The sequence below is a fragment of the Girardinichthys multiradiatus genome, chromosome 4 (assembly GCF_021462225.1).
Source record: "Girardinichthys multiradiatus isolate DD_20200921_A chromosome 4, DD_fGirMul_XY1, whole genome shotgun sequence".
Taxonomy (NCBI): Eukaryota; Metazoa; Chordata; class Actinopteri; order Cyprinodontiformes; family Goodeidae; genus Girardinichthys; species Girardinichthys multiradiatus.
The window spans coordinates 10,110,616-10,134,660 of record NC_061797.1 but is presented as its reverse complement, the minus strand read 5'-3'; the positions used below and the strand labels follow the sequence as shown (position 1 = coordinate 10,134,660).

The 24,045-nt window shown below is 38.0% G+C and overlaps 1 protein-coding gene across 1 annotated transcript in view; it reads right to left on the bottom strand.

Moving 5' to 3' along the window:
- itfg1 (integrin alpha FG-GAP repeat containing 1) overlaps positions 1–24,045 on the bottom strand; it is a 213,706-nt gene that overhangs the window by 49,557 nt on the left and 140,104 nt on the right. Inside the window, exons 13-14 of the mRNA XM_047362733.1 lie at positions 11,610–11,653; positions 5,044–5,122 (exon numbers count right to left, since the gene is read on the bottom strand). Coding sequence (XP_047218689.1) covers positions 5,044–5,122; positions 11,610–11,653 — 123 coding nt within the window. The remainder of the gene's footprint in view (positions 1–5,043; positions 5,123–11,609; positions 11,654–24,045) is intronic.

Here is a 24,045-nt window from a genome sequence, read left to right as displayed (position 1 = left end):
AATTACTGACAAATACCATCTGAACTTCAAAAGATTTTGAATAATGTGATGAAAGTTTCTAAAAACATCAACGTGCACACCTTGAACTAGATGCACTGAGAAATGGGCTGATGAACAGAATAGGACAGTTTTCAGCTTAAGTGGCGCTGCCTGGTGACTGGCCAATCAAAAACTCAAAATGATCATGTTTTCTGATCAGTGAATCCACCATACCAAAGGGCTACTGGCTCATTCTGACAACACTTTTCAGGATGGTGCTGTTGCTGAGTGAAGAAGGCTGAAAGTTGGCAACTTTTAACATCAGTGAGTTGTTTAAAAATGTACTCAGAGGAAGCACTACAAGCGTGAGAAGCTATTAATATTTTCTACATCACGTCGAGACTTGTCTTGTAACATTCAGGCTGTGAGAGAGTGAGACTTTAAGCAGACAACAGAAATGCCAACAGGTGTAAAGCAAATTACTGCTTTTTTTTAATGTTTTCAACCTCTGTCTGTTTTGGAAAATGATGGATTTGGAAATATGTGCAGTCTTCCGAGAATCTCGGAGTTCCGGTAAGGATCCATATTCTCTATAGAGAACACAAAGTGACTGATTTTTACAGTAAGTAAAGTTAATTGTGCTATCGATTGCTAATTGAGCTGAAATAAAGCGTTTTTTTCCCTTGCTTTACAGCACCTGTTGTCTTGCATACATGGTTTTATGTCACCTCTGGTACTATTAAGAATAATTAATGACTGCTCATAGCAGGAAGGCTAGAAAGAAATATTTTGAATGCTGTTCTTAAATCTTTTTATATAACAGTTCATAAAGCAAAATCACAATTGGTTAAAATTAGTATTAGGTCAGATTTTTTCTAAAAACTGAGGATCATAAATCGGTCAAAAGATTTATTAAATTTTCTACTGAATTTCTACACATAATTCAAACATCTTCCTTTGTACACAGTAGTGAAATGAGACTCTAAAGGCAGACTTGGGTTTCTGAGATACATGTTCTAGAAAGGTTTTTTGAGGAAAATTCATCACTGGAGCCCATTTGAGCAGCACAGAACAAGTCACGAATCGTGGTTCTCTGTGACATGTTCTACCAGCTCAACAATCTGTCACGTCTGTTACTTCCAATGCTTGCACTTTTATCATCATTAAGTGGTGGTGGTAGATGTTCCAGCAGAAACAGTAACCAAAATGAGAATAATGCACATGCATTAATCTTTGAGTTAGGGTGTAGACAGTTAATCTGATTAATTGCGTCTAATCGATTATGGAAATAATTGTCAACTAATTTAGTAATTGAATAATTGTTAACTGGAGTATACAGCCTCTAAAACATGTTGTTTGCTGAAAGAACAACCCACTCAGAGCAGTAATTAGGCCAAAATTATACATAGAAGATAAACATTTAGCATTTGAGATGAAAATGAAAGTGTGTGAAAGAATTATTGTAAAAATATCACTGAAGGCAACTGAAAGAAATCTAAATAGCAACTGCAACCGCATTTCATACTCTATCCGAATGTTGGCTTACTAAAATATTGTGCCACCAGTTTTGTTAAAACACTTTGTTTCAACATAGGTAAATCTTTTTGCACTAAACAACAATTGTGCTACCAGCCTGCTGCTGAAAAAAAACTTTTCAGGCATGCACACAAATCCCCTCACCTGAACCGCATCCAACACCTGGGGATGAATTGGCATGGTGACTGCGGGCTGACCAACCTCACTAATGCTTCTGTGACTGAATGGCAGCAAATCCCTGCAGCCATCTTTATAAATCTAAGTGCAATCAGGGACTAAAGCTTTGGAAGAGACTATACGCATACCCTTCATAAATCTCCACCAAAGTTTGGTCTTTTGTAACACCTAAGTTTAGCAAACCATTTCTGCTGCCTCCACATTCCGTGGGATGTTGAATTAATGTCCATTTTTTCTGCAGTAGGCGTGGGCGCTGGTGGTAAGAGCCCACTCCCCTCCCTCCCTCTCCAATTAAGCTGTCAGTGCCCAGTTAACTGCATATGTTACACCTATGGGGTGAATGAAGAAGAAATAAATTGTCATGCATGTCCTGCTTAAAAAAAAAACTCAAAAAGAAGAAGAATTGTCCCCTGTATATTTAGTGTTTGTGCAAGAAAAAGCCCTTCTCAGGAATGTCTGCAGCCCGCACAAGATGGCTATCGCACTGCTTCGTAGCCCGACGATTATAGCTGTCTAAGGGATAGTGAAATAATTATGATGTTGAACTGTGATCCATCTACTCATTCTTTAAATATGTATCCACTCCAGCTGTGCCAAGAGACAAATGAAACAACGGAATCTGACAGAGTGGGATTATGCAGCACACAGACTATATATATCCCTGACCCCAGGCTGTCAGTGCATCTTGTCCTCATCAGCTCTGTGTCCTTCCCACAATCTAACAGCTAGGTTCAGTGTAGCTAATATGGCACTCCTCAGTGTCAGTGTAATGTACTGCTGTCCTCATTGTCATGTCTTATCTATTCGAACATCTGTCTTGCTCTACCTTTATATCCTTCATTCTGCTAATAATCTCACCTTATGTAGCGTTCATCACCTCCTCAGATTCTAGAAATATTGATCCTTAAGTGAAGCAGAGTCCCTGATACTTTATAACACACTAATCCATACAAACAAAGCCAGTGTCGGTGATTGTCCATTAGCCATATGAGCTAAGACCCTGCCTACAAAAACCTTCTAAGACTCAACTTAATGGTAAACCCTGACATACAGCTTCAGTCAGAACATTACATGCACTAATCATCAGTGTTAATTGATTTTGGGTTTTAGGTAATACATTTGCAACAAACAATTTCAATGAATTTAAAAAAAAATAAGTAGTTTGAAATTACACACAGGTTCAAAATTATACATACAGACACACATATATACATGCAACTCATAAATGTTGTGATAAATGTCCCTTAACAAGTTGCAGAGAAAGCACATGCTTTTTGTAGGCATCAACAAGGTGCTGGCATAATCCTGGCTGAATATTTGGCAACTCTTTATATCAAAAATAGTAGAGCTCATTTAAACTGCTTAGTTTTTGGCATGGCTGTGCCATCAAACATACTCCATGCATTTTCAATAGGGTGGAGGTCAGGGCTGCTGCAGAAGCTCAACGTTTGCTATTCCAAAACCAGCTTTGATGTGTGTTTGGGATCACTGTCCTGCTGAAAAATACAGCTGTGTCCAGATTTCAAAATATTTGTTTCAGGTTGAGTTGAAGAATTTGGATATAGTTCTCATTATCCCACCCACTTAAGCCAATGTAGCAGTACCATTGGCAGTGAAACAGACCCTTAACATGATGCTACCACTACCATGTTAGCAGTTGGTTCAGTGTTATTGACTCTTCCAACACCTATTGTCACTGTTGCTGTATACCTCAATCCTTGTCATGGTCTGGCCATAAAACCCTTTTCCAGAGAGCATTTGGCTTGTCCATGTGACCAGCTGTAAATTTTAGTCATTCTTGAAAGTGTTTTGGAGAAGGCACTTGGTTCTTGGTGGACATCCTCTCTATCCATCCTAAAGTGAAACTTGCTTTGTTGTGGACATTGACAGTTTATGGACCATTTTTGAAAGATGAGTCTTTGCCAGGAAACCCACCAATTTAAATGAGCCCTACAAATTCTGCCAAACAAATTGTGAAATATCTAGCCAGAATTAAGCCACACAATGCTGATGGCTGCAAAACCATCTGGTCAAGGTGCAACTGGCCAACGGAGATTTATCCACGTATTAGTAGCACCCTAGGCACCTGAACAATGGAGTAAGTGGAGAAGCCTCTCTCTCACTTTTTTCCTAAACAAAACAGATCACTCACTGCATTCTGACAAGTGTATGTCTTTGTTAAATGACAAACGTTTTTAAACTATCAAGAAGAAAATAAATACTAGAAATAATTTCCACATTTTTGTCCCACCCTCCATCTGTGAGTTGGTCCAATCCAACTCACCCTGTGGCCACAGTCTTATTTGGAAATAGTAGCTGCTTCATCTCATTGTGATGAAGACAGATAAAATGAACGAAATCTGAACCAGCTTTTAACGTGTGATGCCAGAGCTGTGTCTCCATCACACACCACAAATCAGCTAAAACGCTGTGAAACACTCGGGCTATACAAATACCTGATGCTATGTCATATCTGGGGTGCATGTACAAATATTAAACAGATTATTGTATTCCCCTTATCTGATGGGATTTATTTCAGTTGCTGGGGGAGACCGACATGGTGGGTGTGGGGCTGGGTTATTTGCTCAATATCTTCAAATTTGCTCCCCCATTTTATAACATACAACCAGGAGTGGAGCTTTTATATATATATACATACAGTATATATATATACATACATATATATATACAGTATATATATATATATATATATATATATATATATATATATATATATATATATATATATATATATATATATAAGTTGTCTACTGTAATTTTATTCCACCCTGGAAAAAAAAGTTTCAGATAAACCACCAAAAGCTTAAACTTAATAGGAAATTCATTTTTATAAGGGTGTACTTAGGCTTCTGACCGGAATGGTGCACTGCATCATGATAGATAAGCAAAATGCTTTTCTGATATATGCTGGACTTGAGAGGTAATGGATTCGCCGAATCAGACAAGTAGTTTAAAAGAAAAACATCTTCTCTAGTGTTTTTCAACCCACATTTTTATATATCTAGCTTTTTAGGAATTTTCTCAGGCTCTTAACTAAGCAGTTGGTGGAAACATGAAATGCAGTTCTCTTAAAGGTGTGAACTTTCATCCTACAGACATAGAAGACGACTCTGACAAGAGAATGCTGAAACGTAACACAGATATATTAGTTTTAGAAGCACAAAGGTATGCAGGCCTGCTTTGAAAAAGAGGACATTTTACTAATATCACTTTTTCTAAAGCTTACGTAATATCATTTTCAGAAAAATAAATATTACCTGCCAATTTTCTATTACTGAGAAGGGTAGTTTAGAGCAAGGAGTGAGAGCTGTAAAAAAGGAAAGTGCTCACCTGAGGCATTTTTCAAGTAGCCATTAGAATCCACTGTGGTGTACATGAGATAAGGGCCTGGTTGATTCACACCAAAAGGCTGTTAAAATAAGCACACAAACACAATAAAAAAAAAACTGAACAATTCTGACATTTTACACAATCTTTTACTATCACCTGACCACAAGTGACTGTAAGAGTCAAAGCAGTAAGCTATTATTCTAAACGATTCGCTAATTTTTTTGTCTTATTGTTACCACTATAGATGCAAAGATAAAGGCCTGACCTACCTGGCTACCTGGGTATAAATAAGATTGATATCTGTGGGTATATGTGGGTAGATGGTTGACTCTTGTCTCATCTCCACATTATGAAAGGACGACAAGGAATGAGGAGACCTGTCGAGTCGTCCTTTGATTTACCTCAACTAATCATGAGCTTTTTACACATGCAGACACATGGCAGGAAATACTTTATGCTGTGACACGCAGTAGTTTGGTGAGAGATGAATAGAAATGAGGTATAAAAAAACCACAGACAAGGGGAGAGAGATGGGAAAACCACTGAGGAACAGACTAGTGAGCTGAATGCATGAAGGATAGAAGAGAGGTGTGACTAAGAAGAAGAGGGGTAGAAGAGTGAAACAGAAAGCCAGAGCTGGCTGATGGATGGGAGAGGATAGGAGTTAAAGCAGCCGCAAGCTCCCCTCATCTACCGCATTCATCATATTTTTCACTTAGACAAGCGGGCGTAAGAGTCAGCAGACATGGAAGCAAAACAACCAGCAGCCCCTTGTTGATGTCAAAGATAATGTGTTTTGCGAGGGACTTTTCCACCAGTGAAAGGTTGGGAGAGGAGCAATACCGCTGGCTGCTTTTTTCCTTGTTTATTTCCCTGTGTGTCCACCTACATGCAATAATTGGCCATTAGTGCTTTCACAATAAATAAAATATGCTTACACCAAAGCATTCATTGCTTTTCATCTTTTTTGCTTATAGAAAAAAAATTACGTGTACTAGAACATGTTGTGCTAAATAAGCTCAACATAATGGTACCTTCCAAAAGGGCTACGTGAACAACAATAATTATTGTGTAATGTAATTTAGCAGTAAAAACCATCATTTGAGGTCATAATGTATATACAGGTCCTTCTCAAAATATTAGCATATTGTGATAAAGTTCATTATTTTCCATAATGTCATGATGAAAATTTAACATTCATATATTTTAGATTCATTGCACACTAACTGAAATATTTCAGGTCTTTTATTGTCTTAATATGGATTATTTTGGCATACAGCTCATGAAAACCCAAAATTCCTATCTCACAAAATTAGCATATCATTAAAAGGGTTTCTAAACGAGTTATGAACCTAATCATCTGAATCAACGAGTTAACTCTAAACACCTGCAAAAGATTCCTGAGGCCTTTAAAACTCCCAGCCTGGTTCATCACTCAAAACCCCAATCATGGGTAAGACTGCTGACCTGACTGCTGTCCAGAAGGCCACTATTGACACCCTCAAGCAAGAGGGTAAGACACAGAAAGAAATTTCTGAACGAATAGGCTGTTCCCAGAGTGCTGTATCAAGGCACCTCAGTGGGAAGTCTGTGGGATGGAAAAAGTGTGGCAGAAAACGCTGCACAACGAGAAGAGGTGACCGGACCCTGAGGAAGATTGTGGAGAAGGGCCGATTCCAGACCTTGGGGGACCTGCGGAAGCAGTGGACTGAGTCTGGAGTAGCCTGCGTGTGCAGGAAATGGGCTACAGGTGCCGCATTCCCCAGGTCAAGCCACTTTTGAACCAGAAACAGCGGCAGAAGCGCCTGATCTGGGCTACAGAGAAGCAGCACTGGACTGTTGCTCAGTGGTCCAAAGTACTTTTTTCGGATGAAAGCAAATTCTGCATGTCATTTGGAAATCAAGGTGCAAGAGTCTGGAGGAAGACTGGGGAGAAGGAAATGCCAAAATGCCAGAAGTCCAGTGTCAAGGACCCATAGTCAGTGATGGTCTGGGGTGCCGTGTCAGCTGCTGGTGTTGGTCCACTGTGTTTTATCAAGGGCAGGGTCAATGCAGCTAGCTATCAGGAGATTTTGGAGCATTTCATGCTTCCATCTGATGAAAAGCTTTATGGAGATGAAGATTTCATTTTTCAGCACGACCTGGCACCTGCTCACAGTGCCAAAACCACTGGTAAATGGTTTACTGACCATGGTATCACTGTGCTCAATTGGCCTGCCAACTCTCCTGACCTGAACCCCATAGAGAATCTGTGGGATATTGTGAAGAGAACGTTGAGAGACTCAAGACCCAACACTCTGGATGAGCTAAAGGCCGCTATCGAAGCATCCTGGGCCTCCATAAGACCTCAGCAGTGCCACAGGCTGATTGCCTCCATGCCACGCCGCATTGAAGCAGTCATTTCTGCCAAAGGATTCCCGACCAAGTATTGAGTGCATAACTGTACATGATTATTTGAAGGTTGACGTTTTTTGTATTAAAAACACTTTTCTTTTATTGGTCGGATGAAATATGCTAATTTTGTGAGATAGGAATTTTGGGTATTCATGAGCTGTATGCCAAAATCATCCGTATTAAGACAATAAAAGACCTGAAATATTTCAGTTAGTGTGAAATGAATCTAAAATATATGAATGTTAAATTTTCATCATGATATTATGGAAAATAATGAACTTTATCACAATATGCTAATATTTTGAGAAGGACCTGTATAAAGTTAAGGAAGCAGCAGGTAAAGTCCAGCTATTGATTTCTATCAGATATTAATAGTACGTTTCAACCAATATATTATCTCTGTTAGTATTTGATCGCTCTTTTGTACATAACGTTATTTGCCCTTTCAAGATAAACATACACGGTCTTGGCTTCAAACCAATATAAACATGTTCTGCTACCTTAAAACACTACCAAAAGGGTGTGGGGTGGGGGTACTAGGAACATGTGGCAGTTACGAGAATTTCCAATTCTTTCCGGCCCCAGCTGAGATCCTAGCAGTCAAAGTATCCCTGATTAATAACAAATCAATCCCAAAGTGCATTTCTATATGTCAAAAATTAAAAAAAACATTTGCTGTTCATGAAATAAAATGCTATGCTGTGTTTAAAAGCAGACCCCTGAAATAAAGAAAAGGTGTAATGCTGGACAGTAGAGATTAGGGTTGTCAAAATAATCAATATTTCAATATAATCAATGCGAGAAAAATGAATCATTGAGAGATCATTTGCGTCAAAAGTGATATAAACTGCAATAACAGTGACACTGCCCCTGCCCTCCCTGCAGCCTCACCTGACCAAAACAATGAGGTGCTGGAAGCTTTAACCTCTGCTAACATGTTAAGCACAGTCAGAAGAAAATATGTGACCCTCTTTAGCTGACAAGGCAAACAGAAATATTTTTTTATTTTTTATTTTTTTCTCTTGCTCTCGGTGGAAGACACACACAATTTCTCTCTCTCTCTCCCTCCCTCCCTCCCTGCGGATCCCTGCTTCTGCTTTTTGTCTGTATTTTTCATATCCTCCAAACTTTTAAATTATGGATTTGGTCAGCTGGACTCTCAAAGTAATTGATCAAATCTTTTTTTTTCCTACGGGAAGACAATGTAAAGGAGACCCTCTTGTCCAGACGGGACGTTCTTCTCTGGATACACAATGGATTCTTAGTGGAAGATTGTGTGCCTGACTACGATGTCGGTCGTGGACGTAGAAAATGTGTACATATTTGGACTTTTGATAACAGGATTTCTGCTTTTTGGAGTTGGTGGTTACTTGGCTTATTGAGTGATTCGCAAAATGTGGGCGGCTGTTCAAAGCGTTCCAAAGCTTCCAGCGATGTTGGATGGAGTCTGTAGAGCGATCAACACTCAGACTGAAATGTTAAGAGAGCAGAATCGCAAGCTGGACACGATTCTTGAACAGAATCGCAGCCTGGCAGCGGTTGGACTCAGAGGTTAAAGGATATAATCTTGGAGAAGTTGTACGCTGGAGATCTGTGGAAAGTACCAGAAATTTGGCTATTTGGATTCCCAATTGACACATACCAGTAAAACTCTTAAGGTAGTTGGAAATTCACAACTGTTTGAACCACAAGATTTATTGTTTTTCTAAATCTGGCGCCCCAATGTGGCCTTGGCAACTTCTGCTAACTGGCTATCGACAAAATATCTCCTGGATGTTATTTAAACACGACACTCTTCCCCAGCACTCCCCTACCAGCTGTGTGCTGATAGGACTATGCGGCCGATTGATAAAACTTCCACCTCTCTTCTCAAGGACAATGGCGCTTCTATCAGTGTTGACAGTCTAATTCTTGCAAACACACTCAGACTTATATATTCGCAGCCTCAAGATTCCACCGTACCCTTGCTACATCTTTACTTATGTGTGTGTTGCGTACCCCTGCTGAGGTTTTTTGCACTATTTCAGACTCTATTCTTAGCATAATAGAGTTCTGGTTTACAGGAGGTGGCCTTTAAGAGTGAAACAAACCAGTGAGCCCGCTCCATTACTCCTCCGTTTAGTTGTAAAGCCAATGGAGGCTAATGTGGCTAATAATAACAAATTAATTAATAATAAATAATAAATTATGGTGAAGCCACATTAAAGCTGATTATAGCAGAAGAAATTAAAAACCCATAGCAACCTACCCTGCTCCTGTAGTTGATCACTAAAGAAAATATTATGTGAAATTACCAGAAAGACAAAAATTATAAAGGGCTGCTGTTGAACATATTTGCATTGACCGGATCCTTTTCTAGACTAAAAAATGCTTTGCATGCGCCAGATGGATGTTTGTTTTGAAACTATTTATTTTAATATAGAAGGATTCTTTGTCTCTCGGTAGTGAAGTTTATTAGTATTAACATCAAATTGAAAGGCAAATGGAAGCACACAGTGGCACACTAAGGATAAGCAATGACTAAATCAAAAGGTACACACTTTCGTAAAGGATATTAAAACTTATACTAAGTGTGATCTGCTGTTTTGCCAAACAGGGAAGTGACACGTCTAAGTTATATATTTTTCTAAATAAGGGCTGCATTGTTCCATAATAATTGGTTTTGTCCTTATTAAAGAAGTAAAATTATTGTCACATTGAAATTAATCATATTTCATCATTTTTGCTCTTAACTGGAAATAACTCTGTGCCTTCAAAAAAGTTGCCGCTGTCCTGAAAAGGTTATCAAGTATTGAGTTGGAAATTTTAGAATTGTGACAACCCTAATAGAGATGCATCAAGAAATCAGGGAGATTTTCAGCTCGACCAGCTGAAACCCTGTTTTACGACAGTTCGATACACAGAGTGGGACGTTGCCATTGCTTCTAATATGCATATTTATTGAGAGCTTACAAAAAGCAAATACTAATATTAATTTGTTATTTTATTGTCTTCTGCTTTTATCAGGTCTTTTGATATTTTTAAAAAGAGTAAAGCAACTTACAGGACGGCAGTACTTCACCATTTTACAAGTTTTGTTATAGCCACCATTTTCTCATCTAGTGAAAAAAATACAAAAAAACTTGAAACTCCAAAAATTGCTTTGTGTGGTTTCCACATACTAGAAGATTTGTCTCAGAAAAGCTTTGGCTCATCTTTAAATGTTGCAAACATTAACCTTGGTGTTTTAATCCTTCCTTTCAGTACAAATATCTCATCTGACCTTGGTGATTGAAGCCCTCACTGGTTCAACCTGCAGTGTATAGTACTGAAGAAACCAGCAGTTTTTCCTGTTCAATCAAATATAAATGTTCTTTCTTTTATATACTAGAAAAACCTGAAAAAAAGATCTTACAGAGTTTCTTTTGGACACCATACTCTGAATATTCTTTAGTTTAATAACTGTGAAATATTTAAATACAATTCAATGTTGTACTGTACAATTGAGACTTGGAATGTTGTTTAATAAAATAAGTGTGGATGGTGTCACAACTTTCTCACAGGAAGTCCTTCTATAATCAAAGACAGAAAAAGCACATTTGATATTTTTATCTGCATAACAAGTTCATTATTATAGGCATTCTAACCAAAACATTTAGCTGTAATCTCCGTCTCTCTCTTTTCTATTAGAATAACCCTAACACTCTAAGGGAAATCATCAACATTCAAATAGAGACATTCTGAAAGCGGATCAGTATTTAAAGAAAGGGTTTGCTTGCTGTATTGCCAAAAAGATGTTTCCATTGATTATTGGCCAGAGTGTAATCATTTTTTTAAATGTCATTTTTTAATACAATGTAAAATAAAACGGATACATTCTATTTTTAAAACTGATTTGCCTCTTTCACAGTGAGAGATAACAGTCCACACAGAAACTAACATGGTTGAATCTAAATCTTAGAAAACCTAATTTTAAAATAAATCTACAGACACTTCGACCTTTGTTCAACATCCTTGAACAGTTTAGTGACAATAATTAAAAAATTCAGATTTTATACAATTTCTATGCATCTATTTTAAAGAATGTGCTAAAGGTTTCCTAATGATCTTAAAATTTTATCTGACACATACACTTTTACGACACTTGTGTTTTTTATATACTTTACAGAAAAATGAGTGAAAAACTTTCTCACCTTGACGTCTTCAGGACAGGCATTAGAGCAGAGGCCGCTGAGCACTGTGGAAGAAAGAGGCCAGAATCAGACAGGTTTCTCAGCAGCATCTGACTTTCAGTGATTCTGCTGTTACCGTGCTGTCAAAGCCAGCATATCGAACAGAGAAAAACTTGCTTACACGTCGACTCTAAGTAGATCCAAAATGGCTGGCGGAAGGAAAACAATAAACAAACCCTAACCAGTTGACTGGGCTTAAATATTTATCATATTTCCATGATATAAAACACAATTTATTAATCACTTGAATACAAAGTAGATGTGGACGAGACAGGAATAAAGCAGGGCTTAAAATAAGCTGCCTGTAATAATAATAAAGAAATTATGTGCAAAATATTCACATGAACATGTGTGCCGGGAGAGCATTTTACTTATTAGTGCATACAAGCGGAGCGAGGACAAAATTGACTGAATTGTAAATAAGTCATTAGTGGAGAGCTTTTATTAGCATACTAATGGGGTCCTGGGTCTATGGTTGCCTTAATTTGACTGATGGAATTAAACTAAGACATAATAGTGTTTATTAGGCTGGACATAGTGGTGTGTTTCACAATACATTGTTTCAAAGAGAACATTACAGTGCTAAAATGTGTTGACACCAGGTGCACAACAATGGTGGAAACGAATCCTTATGAATGGCAACCAAATGTCAGAGGGTTAATATTTGTCATCTTCTTCTGTAATTAACCCTGCTGAAAGTGTCGCATACCAAGGCAAAAAAAAAAAAAAGATCAGGTTGGAGGTGAATAGAGCCCTAGAGCTGCATAATTATTAAATCTCAATTCTTATTGTATTATAAATGTTCGCAATATCATAATTGCAATGAACTGCTTGAAGTCAGTACTTGGTAAGATATTAGCTTTTAAGTGACATGCAATAATCTCTGCATGCAAATGATGTATTTAGCCAGATGGCTGGACTCTCATAGTCCTTGATGCCCAGCCATGGCACGGTTTTGTGAGACCGAACTGATTAAGCCCACGGAAAATGGTGGAGATACAGTGTTGAGATAGGACAAAGACGAAAGTAAGGGAAAACATGATCATAATGGCGCCAATATTATTTGAAACATGCATAATTTGCCTTCTGTTGGTCTATCACAAAGAATCCTAATAAAACACATGGATGTAGGAGGTTGTCCTTTAACAAAATATGCAAACGTTCAAGGGGTATGAATACTTTTGCAAGAGGCTGTAAATGCCTCCCTTCCCAGCCTTTATATTCATATGCACCAGTTCCAGCGCCAATTAAAACAATATGCCGGATTTTAGGCTGTGCAAGCAGATTTGGGAGTGAGAGCAATGTTTCTGTTATATGGAGGCTACAGTATATCTCTGCTGCAGCTCGTTAAAGTCCAATAACAATCAGGACAATGCAGTGTCTCTTCAACATTAATTTGCTGTAAGCTGCCATAATAAAACTTTGCCACAAACAGAGTTTCTATTTTTGGGGTACTACATCCTGTAAACATGAACATACCTCCTTTAAGCTTTTACCCAGAAGATTTGTTACAGCATTTTTACATAAAATGTGCAGCCTAGCTCCAGTTACAAATGAAAACACTTAAACTTAAAAGATTGTCTCTGCTTAACTTAACATTAATAACATAAAAGTGGTAATTAACATAAAAGTCAAATGTAACTGGCCATTTTAGCCCAAGAAGAGTGGTGTTCTTAAAGAAATTATAGAAACCAAATTTTCTTCAAAGATTGAATTTTAGAATTCATAGTGCAATGAATGGCATTATCATTTGCAAATGAAATAGGCAAATATTTTCTTTTTCATGCGCTTTCATAAGTGTACCAACCACAGGATGCAGCTTTATTAGCAGCAAAACACATAAATGCTATGTAGACAAATGCGGCCACAGCACTTTAATTGAAGAGTGAAGTATAAATAAATGGCCATTTTTTTTAGAAAACAGACGGTTCTGGAAAGAAACAAAAGGAACAACATAAAGAATAGCATTTTATTTTTGATTTAGAGAATAAACAAGAAGAAAGTGGATCTAAGATGTAAAACTGATCAAATTAAGTGCAAGAATGAACCTTTTACATCAAACCATATTATGACTTGGCCACCTGTCCTGGATTGATTCTGGCTAAATCATTATTAACCCAATAAGTTATAAAGAGTGATTGTATTGTGTTTATACCTCCTTCCACCTCTCTTGCAGCTCATGGGTCCTGAATATTTCTATACATGACCCTGACATTTTACGTCATTAATAAGCTCAGAATTCTCTAAGACATCCTCTCAAAAGGCTCAGAGTAACTCAGATAACACTGACTTCAGGACAGTATCTTATTGGTTTTTATTGTGTCTCATTATTCTAAACTGCAACAGAAAGGCATGTATATGAACCTCAAGCAATGTCATTTCCGCTCACTGTAATGTTTAATGCGTGGGGAATTGTGGCGCCTTGAGGAAAAAGCCTCCTATGTAGAGTTTGTCTTGTAGAAAAAAGCTTTTTGATCCATTGATCTGTTTCCCATGGATGTGTGAATTGGGACATTCTTCCTTTTTGCCCTGGGTAATAGAGTGAGACGGAGATAAAGTGGGTTTCTCTCACCAAACATGTTAAGGTTGGCCACCCTGAGAAAAGATGACATAAAGACACTGGAACTGTCCCAGTCCTTGGTTATTTATTTTATATTGTTCTAGAAGTTTCAGATATTTCTGACTGCCCCTCAACGTCACAGTATTGACACTGTAGTGACACTTTGACACACCGAACAGCACAGGGTTGACTGTGTGAGTGCTGTTATGTGATTTTGGTTTTATATCCATGTATTCAATAATAATAATCTAAAACAAAGTTTGCAATTAGATTGATATAATTAAACATTGGTTAGCTTTAAATACGTTCTGGTTGTAGTGAGGACAAAATATAATCAAAAAGCCTAAATTAAGCATTTAAAAGGTCAAAAGTAGAGCTGCATTAAAAACTGGGTGGTTAAAATATCCCAGCAGTGCTCCGACAGCCTCCTGCCTGCATCTGCAGGATGGCTTCAACCGTCATTTTATTTTCAAACAGACTAACAATACTAATAAGTTACCAGTGGTGTGCTATAAACAAAAAACATTAACCATTTTTTCCCTTCTTGACGACCCATTTTCCACACAAAGTCCCAGTATTTAAATACCTGGGATTTTTATTTTACCCGTGTAAAAGGAATTCCAGGTAATTTGTGTGATCTCTGTTTTTACTGGTCTGAAAGGCCATGGAAAATTTATTTAAATCAGTCTAATGACGTACAGAGAAGTTGTGAAGAAAACTGACCTACACCTTCAGTCCAGCAGCTGGCAGCAATAAGAAACCAAAGGCCAAACAAACAAAGCCCGACCGAGAGGCCCATATCCTGCCATTGGTGTACAAATCAAGATAAAGCAGGAGAAAGCACGACTGGCTTTTTTGCTTGTTGTGTTTTGGCACTCTAATTGTAAAAATACACTCAAATATAAATCTTATATTAAGTAGAAAACAACAACAACCAGGTCTTAAATATGACAGGTGAGCAGAATTCAGAAAACCTCAAGAGAGAGTTCACCAATCATCACTGCTCAGCACAAAACCCCGTCACTCAACAATCCCGGGGTAATCTGAAAGTCCCACCCCCAGACCAGGACCTTTCACCCACGAAAGTGAGGACAAAGGAAATTTAAATTACGGGGGGTAAATTATGTCGAAACACAGGAAATGCTTTCAAAATCCTGGGTAATGGATAAAAGTCCCTGCAATGAAAAACGGGGTAATTTAAGAAGCTGCAGAAAAAGAAGGGAAACAAAACTGATTCGTCTGAGGAGTATAAACTACACAGCATAGAACGTGCCTGACAGACGACCCCACATTCTCTTTGCTTTGCCAGCTCGTTTTAACTTTCTAATTCTTCATAATCTAGTATTATAAATTAGCCCACCTCTATTTCAGCAGATAATAGTAACAATGAACGAGGGACAACAAAGTTGCTTTGTTTTAGCTTCTTAAACCTTCAACCTCTGTCTCCTATGAGAAATGGGGTATTTGAAGATATGGGCACCCATTTGGAGTTAAGGTGAGGATCTACATCCTCCCATCTCACTATTGTATATCTGCCTTTTAGTTCATATGCAAAAGATAACATGTCATAGTAGAACTATGTCCCTGCATTGTCTAAAAAAGCATCTGACACTGAAGAACATAGTGGATCACTAAAATAAGCCTGGCTACAACAGCTTTGAACAAGTGGAAAAATGTCACCACATTACATGTCGTGTATGGAGCACATGCATAACTACAACTCAATCGATGCAACGGCAATTTAAAAACTGTTAAATGTCCCTATAAAAACATTATTAAATCTCAAGCTGTGCTATCCAGGTGCTTCACTCAATTTAGGATGCTGGATATTTAAAACTGAAAGTAAAAGTGACGGCATAGCTTACAGTCTGATTAATTCAGCTAACCATTTTCTGACCAGTTGGGGTACTCATAAAGCAATTTAATTCTCAAAAGTTTGTTTACCCATTTATATGAAAATTAAGAAACCAGAACATGATGTCAAAGAAAAAGTAACTTTCCCGTAGAGGAGGGCAATTTTGACACAAAATTCTAACATATTTTACTGTATTCAACGGTTTTGAAAATGATAACAATATGGTTTTTAATTAAAAGTCTATTTTTTTTAAAGATCTGCTTTAATACAAACTTAAAGAACAAAGGCAAACAGATAATAAAACATTACTAATAACTACTGAGATTTGTTTTTAAAGATTGTCATAAACTACAAATGGAATTCTCTTATGAATTTCAGGACTTTAATAATGACACTTTCTCAACTAGCAATATATTGATGTACAAATCCCATTACCTGTTTAGTTTAGTCCTGTTTAGAAATGCAAATATGTTTAAGTGAAGAGTACAACTAGAAATGAAAGTAAATCAAGTTCATACTATTGTTAGAAATCTCTTTTCTATCTTGTAAAAAGGCTTAAATAATGGTGGCTTCACTTGCTGCCTATTAGGCCGCATGTATTGTCTGTCTTGTGGAATTGTAATGCCTACCATTGCTATTGACGCTTACTGTTTCATGATATATTATTGATTTTTCTTTTACCTGGCATACGTTACTGTTCATGATGCAGCAAAACCCTCTGTATTCAAAACCTGTCAACCAAATACATACGTACTATTTAAATTGGGAGCACTTTAAAGGCAGCATACATTCAGCAATGAGAGTACCTCATGTTCCACAAAATCCCCTTTATTTCAAGTTTTTCCAAACACCAGCAAACATGCCAAGATAAAAACATTTTGACAGCAGGTCAATATAAGAACCTAAGTGCTTAAGTAGAAGGCAACTACACGACTTCTTTGGTTTCTGAAAAACGTTTCACCTCTCACCCAAAAGGCTTCTTCAGTTCTGAACAAGATTGGAAGTAACAGGTCTTTAAGTTTTATTCAGGACAATCACACATATAGGGGCATTCAGGTCATTAATGAGGCGAGTGGGACATACGAGTCATTGGCCCTACGCTCTATTCAGCACAGTCTTTGGATTGTTGTTCCCTGATGATCCAAACATGTCCCTATCGATACCAAATGAGTTGTTTTTGTATAATATATGGTTCAAAATGTTGACATTATTGCTGTCTTTAAATGTCTCTTGTTGATGTAAGTTACCTGCTGATTCTTGAAGCAATGATATTGCTCTTTTGTGCTGGGCCATCTGTTTCTGTAGCGGCTGTTTAGTTTCTCCAGTGTAGAGGTTTGAACATACCTCGATAAAGTAGACTGCATGTACCACAAGGTTGAGCTTATGTTTTAGTGTTTTATCCTTTAGATGAGCCAGTCTCTCTCAGTGTTGTTAGGTTTAAATGCACCTAAATATTATGCTTGGAAAATATCATTCTTTGTTTCTCTGATACTCCAACCACGTATGGAATGACCATTTTCTTCCACCTCTTCTTTTCTCCTTCAGAGTACTGAGTTGAGTGTTTTCCTGCAACCCTGGATGCCTAAACATAGGCCCAGTTAGAGTAGCTGCAGGTCTCAAATTCTACCGTGATGTGTTCCATGTCCTTTACTTCCATCCTTGTGGGGACCTGTTGTTGCAGAGCTCTGATTAAAGTTTATGTTCAATATCAGACGTTAAAGACATTAATATCAGCCCCAGAATAATTTTATCTTTGTGCCAAATCAGTAAAACCTTGTTTTAGAGCAACTGTTCTCTCACACAAAGTGCAATGTCTCCTCTGCTCCTAGAACGAACATTTATTACATACTCACTGCAGAAAGGTTAGAAGGTTACTAAACAGAACTTGGCTAAAATTAATATAGACAGGTCATAGCCTTCCAAAATCCCGGGACTGGCAATCACGCACAAAACTTGTTAGTTTGAGCTTTTACTAGCTTTTCCTTCTTGTAACCTTCTCAGGAAGTATTGCCAAAAATCCTTTAAATAGTTTGAAAAAGAATGTATCAAAAAACCCTGTTATCCTAACAAAAAGGAGATGTGTCCCTCCCTCATGCCTTTTTTAAACTTGATCCGACCCCAAAACAAATCGCAACAAATTAGACCAATGTAGTATGCAAATGATGGAGTGTTAAAGCACTGTATACAGCATGACTCCATTTTCATGCGCTCTGATCCTTTTACATGGTGACTCGTCTGCCGTTACTTTATGGAAATAAACAAGAAGATCTTTTCCTCCAGTTTGAAGCTTTGATTTAAAAAGAAATTGTGTACATGTTTCAGAAGCAAATTGGCTGCTTTGAAGTTCACAAGCTTATTAAGAAAATGCCTGAGGCAGGGTTCAGAGGGGCCTCCATCAAACATAAACATGCAAACCTTACCTGCAACTGACCACACTACACATTAGTAACTACTTAACTGGTTGATAATCTGTTCTCAGTAGGAAGTACAATTTAGCCAAGGAAAAGCACCCTCCTGTAACATTAAGGACCATGTCGTGTGGTCACTCAAAGCAGCCTCTCATAGTCTATTTTATTAGGTAGTCCAGGAACATATAAGTGTTAATTTACAAAAAACAAAGACTATAAAATATTTTTGAGTGAAGGATACTAAATCAAGATGGAGTAACTATTTATTTTTTATGAGACCCTCTCCGTAAGTATTTGTAGCTCTTCTAGTAACTGAATATGGGCATCAGATGAGTTACACAATTTTTTTTTAGAAATCTGTGAGGATTACATTTGCCCCTTTTCTGTTAAGTCCCTACTTAGAGTGGTTCTTTAAGGGTCAACTTGCTTTGTCGGCTTTTCCATTAGTAACAGTTATGTGGAACCGTTAGTACTTTTAGTACCTGCTTGATTGTGGTTCCAACCGCTCTGAGTTGCACTGAAGACACGGTGTTAGTATTCACAGCATATTGCAGTAACTAATATCTTGAACTGTAAAATCATTATTTGCTGGGCGTATTGTGTATTAGAGAAAGCTAACATTAGGCAACATTAGCTTATCCTCACACATCCTCTAGTTTGTTTCCTTTCATTTGATACAGCATGGCTTCCCTCTCCCTCTCTTGTACTTCTCCACAGTCCTTCGGTGTCACTGCCCAGAACCTTCTCTGGATCTCTTCTCTCACTCCGATTCTAACAACAGCCATAAACGGAGCACCAGTCTAGTTTTTTTTGTCTCTATGACTTCAATAGGGACTGTGGGTTCACCTTGATATTAATGATCCTGCCCCTATTGAGATGGTATTTGATTGTAATGAAAAATTAATCTGACCATGTTAAACTGACCCAACCCAAATAGATTTGATACTAATGAAAATGAGCAGTAGTTTAGAAGGCCACAGAAAAATCTGCGCTACTGTACCAATGTGGTCACAAGCTCTGCGTGTAATTATGGCTTTCAATACTTCAAAGCAGACACTGGATCAACAAATTTGAATCATCTATGAATGACTCACAATCAATAATCTAAATGGATGGGCTGACCCATCACTTGTTTGCACTTTAAGCTGTTAAGGGTCAGAGTAATTTTATCACTGTCAGTGGCTCACACTCAATCAATTGCACTGAGGGATTAGACTGCCACTTGTCCAAAGTAAGGCTCATTTGGAAGGGACGAAGAGAGAACTAAGGTCAGGTGGCTTTAAACTTGCTATCCCACAACCTCACTGCACACTCCACAATCCTCTCAGCCACAATAAAAAAACATAAAGTGATTGAAGCGAAGGAAAATGTAAATGTGTTACAGAATACATTACCATATAATAAACCTATTCAACACTTTCAAAGGGGTATCTGCATATCTGTGGGGACAGTACAAACAGGACATATTGTCAGTGTTAATCCAACCATTCGATGCGTTCTGGGTAAAAAGTATCACTCTCTCACTCACCAAAAGTTTATTGCAACTAAAAAACTTGGCTTATTGTGTCAAATATTGGTTTATGATACAAAATGCCATCAGTCATGATTACATAATTACAAATGATCTAATTAGATACATTATTTAAATTTTTTTCCTATCATTATAGTCACATTCAATAAATTAGAATATGCCTTCCAATGAGGCTGTTTGCCAGATTAAAATAAACCTTTAAGCAGGTATTAAACATACATTTCATTAAGTCCACATGTGTGTATTTCTGTATGTTTTACTTTTACTGGGCTGATGTAATTTTCTAATCCTAAATGTTGTGTTTTTATTAGCTGTAAGTGGAAAATCTTCATAGTTAACAGAAATGAAGGCTTGAAAACATCAGTATACACTCACCGGTCATTTTATTAGGTACACCTTGCTACTACCGGGTTGGACCCCCTTTTGCCTTCAGAACTGCCTTAATCCTTCATGGCATTGATACAACAAGGTACTGGAAACATTCCTCAGAGAGTTTGGTCCATATTGACATGATAGCATCACATAGATGCTGCAGATTTGTCGGCTGCTCATCCATGATGCGAATCTCCCATTCCACCACATCCTAAAGGTGCTCTATTGGATCGAGATCTGGTAACTGTGGAGCCCATTTGAGTCCAGTGAACTCATTGTCATGTTCAAGAAATCAGTCTGAGATGAATTGTGCTTTATGACATGGCGCTTTATCCTGCTGGAAGTAACCATTAGAAGATGGGTACACTGTGGTCATAAAGGGATGAACATGGTCAGCAACAATATTCAGGAAGGCTATGGCATTGACATGATGCTCAATTGGTACTAAGGGGCCCAAAGTGTGCCAAGAAAATATCCCCTACACCATTAAACCACCACCACCAGCCAGAACCATTGATAAAAGGCAGGATGGATCCATGCTTTCATGTTGTTGACGTCAAATTCTGACCCTACCATCCGAATGTCACAGCAGAAATCGAGACTCATTAGACCAGGCAACGTTTTTCCAATTTTCTATTGTCCAATTTTGGTGAATTGTGTGAATTGTAGCCTCAGTTTCCTGTTCTTAGCTGACAGGAGTGGCACCCGGTGTGGTCTTCTGCTGCTGTAGGCCATCCGCCTCAAGGTTCGACGTGTTGTGTGTTCAGAGATGCTCTTCTGCATGTCTTGGTTGTAATGAGTGGTTATTTGAGTTACTGTTGCCTTTCTATCAGCTGGAACCAGCCTGGCCATTCTCCTCTGACCTCTGGCATCAACAAAGCGTTTGTGCCCACAGAACTGCCGCTCAATGGATATTTTCTCTTTTTCGGACCATTCTCCGTAAACCCTAGAGATGGTAGTCCATGAAAATCCCAGTAGATCAGCAGTTTCTGAAGTACTCAGACCAGCCCGTCTGGCACCAACAACCATACCACGTTCAAAGTCAATTAAATCACCTTTCTTCCCCATTCTGATGTTCAGTTTGAACTACATGTCTACATTCCTAAATGCATTGAGTTGCTGCCATGTGATTGGCTGATTAGAAATTTGCGTTAACGAGCAGTTGGACAGGTGTACCTAATAAAGTGGCTGGTGAGTGTATGTGTCTTTAAGCTGCATAATGTGCTTCACTTAGTGAGTTGACTAAAATAAATCAACCTTTCAATATTATTTTAATTTCTTGAATATGACTGTATATACATATAAATTAAAAGGCTCCTTGATATTTCAGTACCACTGTGTGTGCAGTGCTTTATGTAATACTAGAAATACATAAGTGAGGGCAGTACACACTTGCTAGATAAACACTTCTGACATGGATCTACTGATGCACAAAGAGGAAGAAGAAATAAAGGCAGACATTAACAACTTCAGTGGATTAGTCCCACACATCTCAGAGACTACACTGCTGCTCTAGGAAGTACATGACTCGGGGAGTGTGAGCTGGTTAGGCTTGTCACACTCATTCCAAAAAAGAAACTCAAGCTAGAACTTCTATTGTGAGTCTGTTTATTTTCTTCTGTACTCTAGTATTTGGCTGACATGTAACAACTGCGTCACAGCTACTCTATGGCCGAAACAAGCGCTGTGGAATAGCTCTCAAACTTCCAGAGGGGCACAGGTTTTATTAGTTTCCAATGCCAACGCTCCTTCTCACACACATACACACAACTGTTTCTCAAGTCTTGGCTGGACTGAACTAGCCTATTTTCTAGTGTAAATTTAAGATTGATGGCAGCTGTTTTGTGGCACTAACCTGATCAAGCTGAGGATGAGCTCCCCTCTGTATTCTGCCTGTCTGAGGGACCACAGGGCTATGAGTTTTATCCTTGTTGTACTGAAACAGACAGTGAGCTATGTTTTGTGGTTTGGATGATGTGTGCACAGGGATTTGGTTTCTATTTATTACTCCATGTCGGTAACAATAAGAGCTGAAGTCGATATAAAATTTAAATAAACTTTAGAAGCCAGCAAAGGAAAATTCAATGCTTTATAGTCTGAGCAATTGTATGACTAGCATGGGTGTTTTTCCAATTAGATATCCTCCTTATTGAGAAATGTGTAAAATGGCCTCAATTACAAGTTTTTAGTTTATTATTCTGGTTGGTTTACACGCTGTCTTTAAGACACTTAGCAGGTATAGGCAAATTAAATTAGCCATTCTGTGTACAACAGTTGCAATTCCTTGCCATTGTAATGATACATTCTTGAATGTTTTCACATTTGGTCACATTACAAGCACAAGCATGATTGCATTTTTATGAGATTTATTTGATAGACCAAAATACAGAAGAGCATAATTGTGATGTAAACGAAATGGACACACAGGTTCAAATAAGTGTACATGTCTCGGACTGAGTGGACCAATTGGACAGAGGAAAGCTGGCCCACTGGGTCAGCTCCACCATGTTCCACAAACCTGGCTGTCAAACATAACTGGACAGTATCCTCTAAGGTGAAATCAAGTCACTGGTTAATAACCCACACTCAGATATTAAGTTTTAGACAAGACCTCTGTGTGTGGGTTTACTGTGAGCTTCATGGCAGTTACCTGTGGGCCACAGTAACGATTCTACAGTAGATAGATAGGTTACTGCTCCTAGAACTGCAGGCTTTAACACTCCTGAAGGTGTAGCTATCTGCTATAACCATCCTCCCTGTTTGGGAGTCACAATCTGTTCCAGTTCCTACTGAAACCACTTTAGGTTTCACTGAGTATACCTGACCCAATTCTAATCTCCTCTTCTTTCCTTGTCTTACTAACAGCCAGCAGCTGATTGTCTGCTTTCTGTTACCTTCAGTCTTACAAGCCTTTCAACCATTTCTATCATATATCTAAAGCAGCAGTAATGGAAAACTTAAAACAACAATTCTACATTCTTATACACTGTCCCATTTGTCCCATTCATCTTTAGTGGAATTGATTACTGCAACGATGTCTTCACAGGTCTGCCTAAAAAGTCCATCAACCAGCTGCAGTTGATCCAGATCGCTGCTGCCCACGTCCTCACTAGAACTAAGAAAGTGGAGCACATCACCCCGGTTCTAAAGTCTCTACACTGGCTCCCTGTAGCTCAGAGAACGGACTTTAAAAGACTTCTGTTAGCCTATAAATCACTGAATGGACAGGCACCAAAATACATTACAGACTTGTCAGTGTATCAACCACTCAGAGGCCACCCAGGTCTTCTGGCTCAAATTTGCTCTGCAAACCAGGACCAGAACCAAACATTAAGAAGTAGCTTTTAGTTCTTATGCTCCACTAATCTGGAATAAACTCCTGGAATAAAACTGAAAAAGTGCTGAAACCCTAAGTCTCTTTAAATCAAGATTAAAAACTTATTTGTTTAGAGCGGCCTTTGACTGTGCTATTCAAATATTATTAGTTGTCCAACTTTCCTTTCCTTATTGATCATTTTATCATAAATGTTTTATTTTATTCATTTTTTATTAATCTTTTTATTCATTTTAATTATATAAAATTACCTTTATGCCACTTATTTGTACTTTTCCTATTATGTCTCTTTTTCTTTGTTTCATGTACAGTACTTTGAATTATCTTGCTGTTGAAA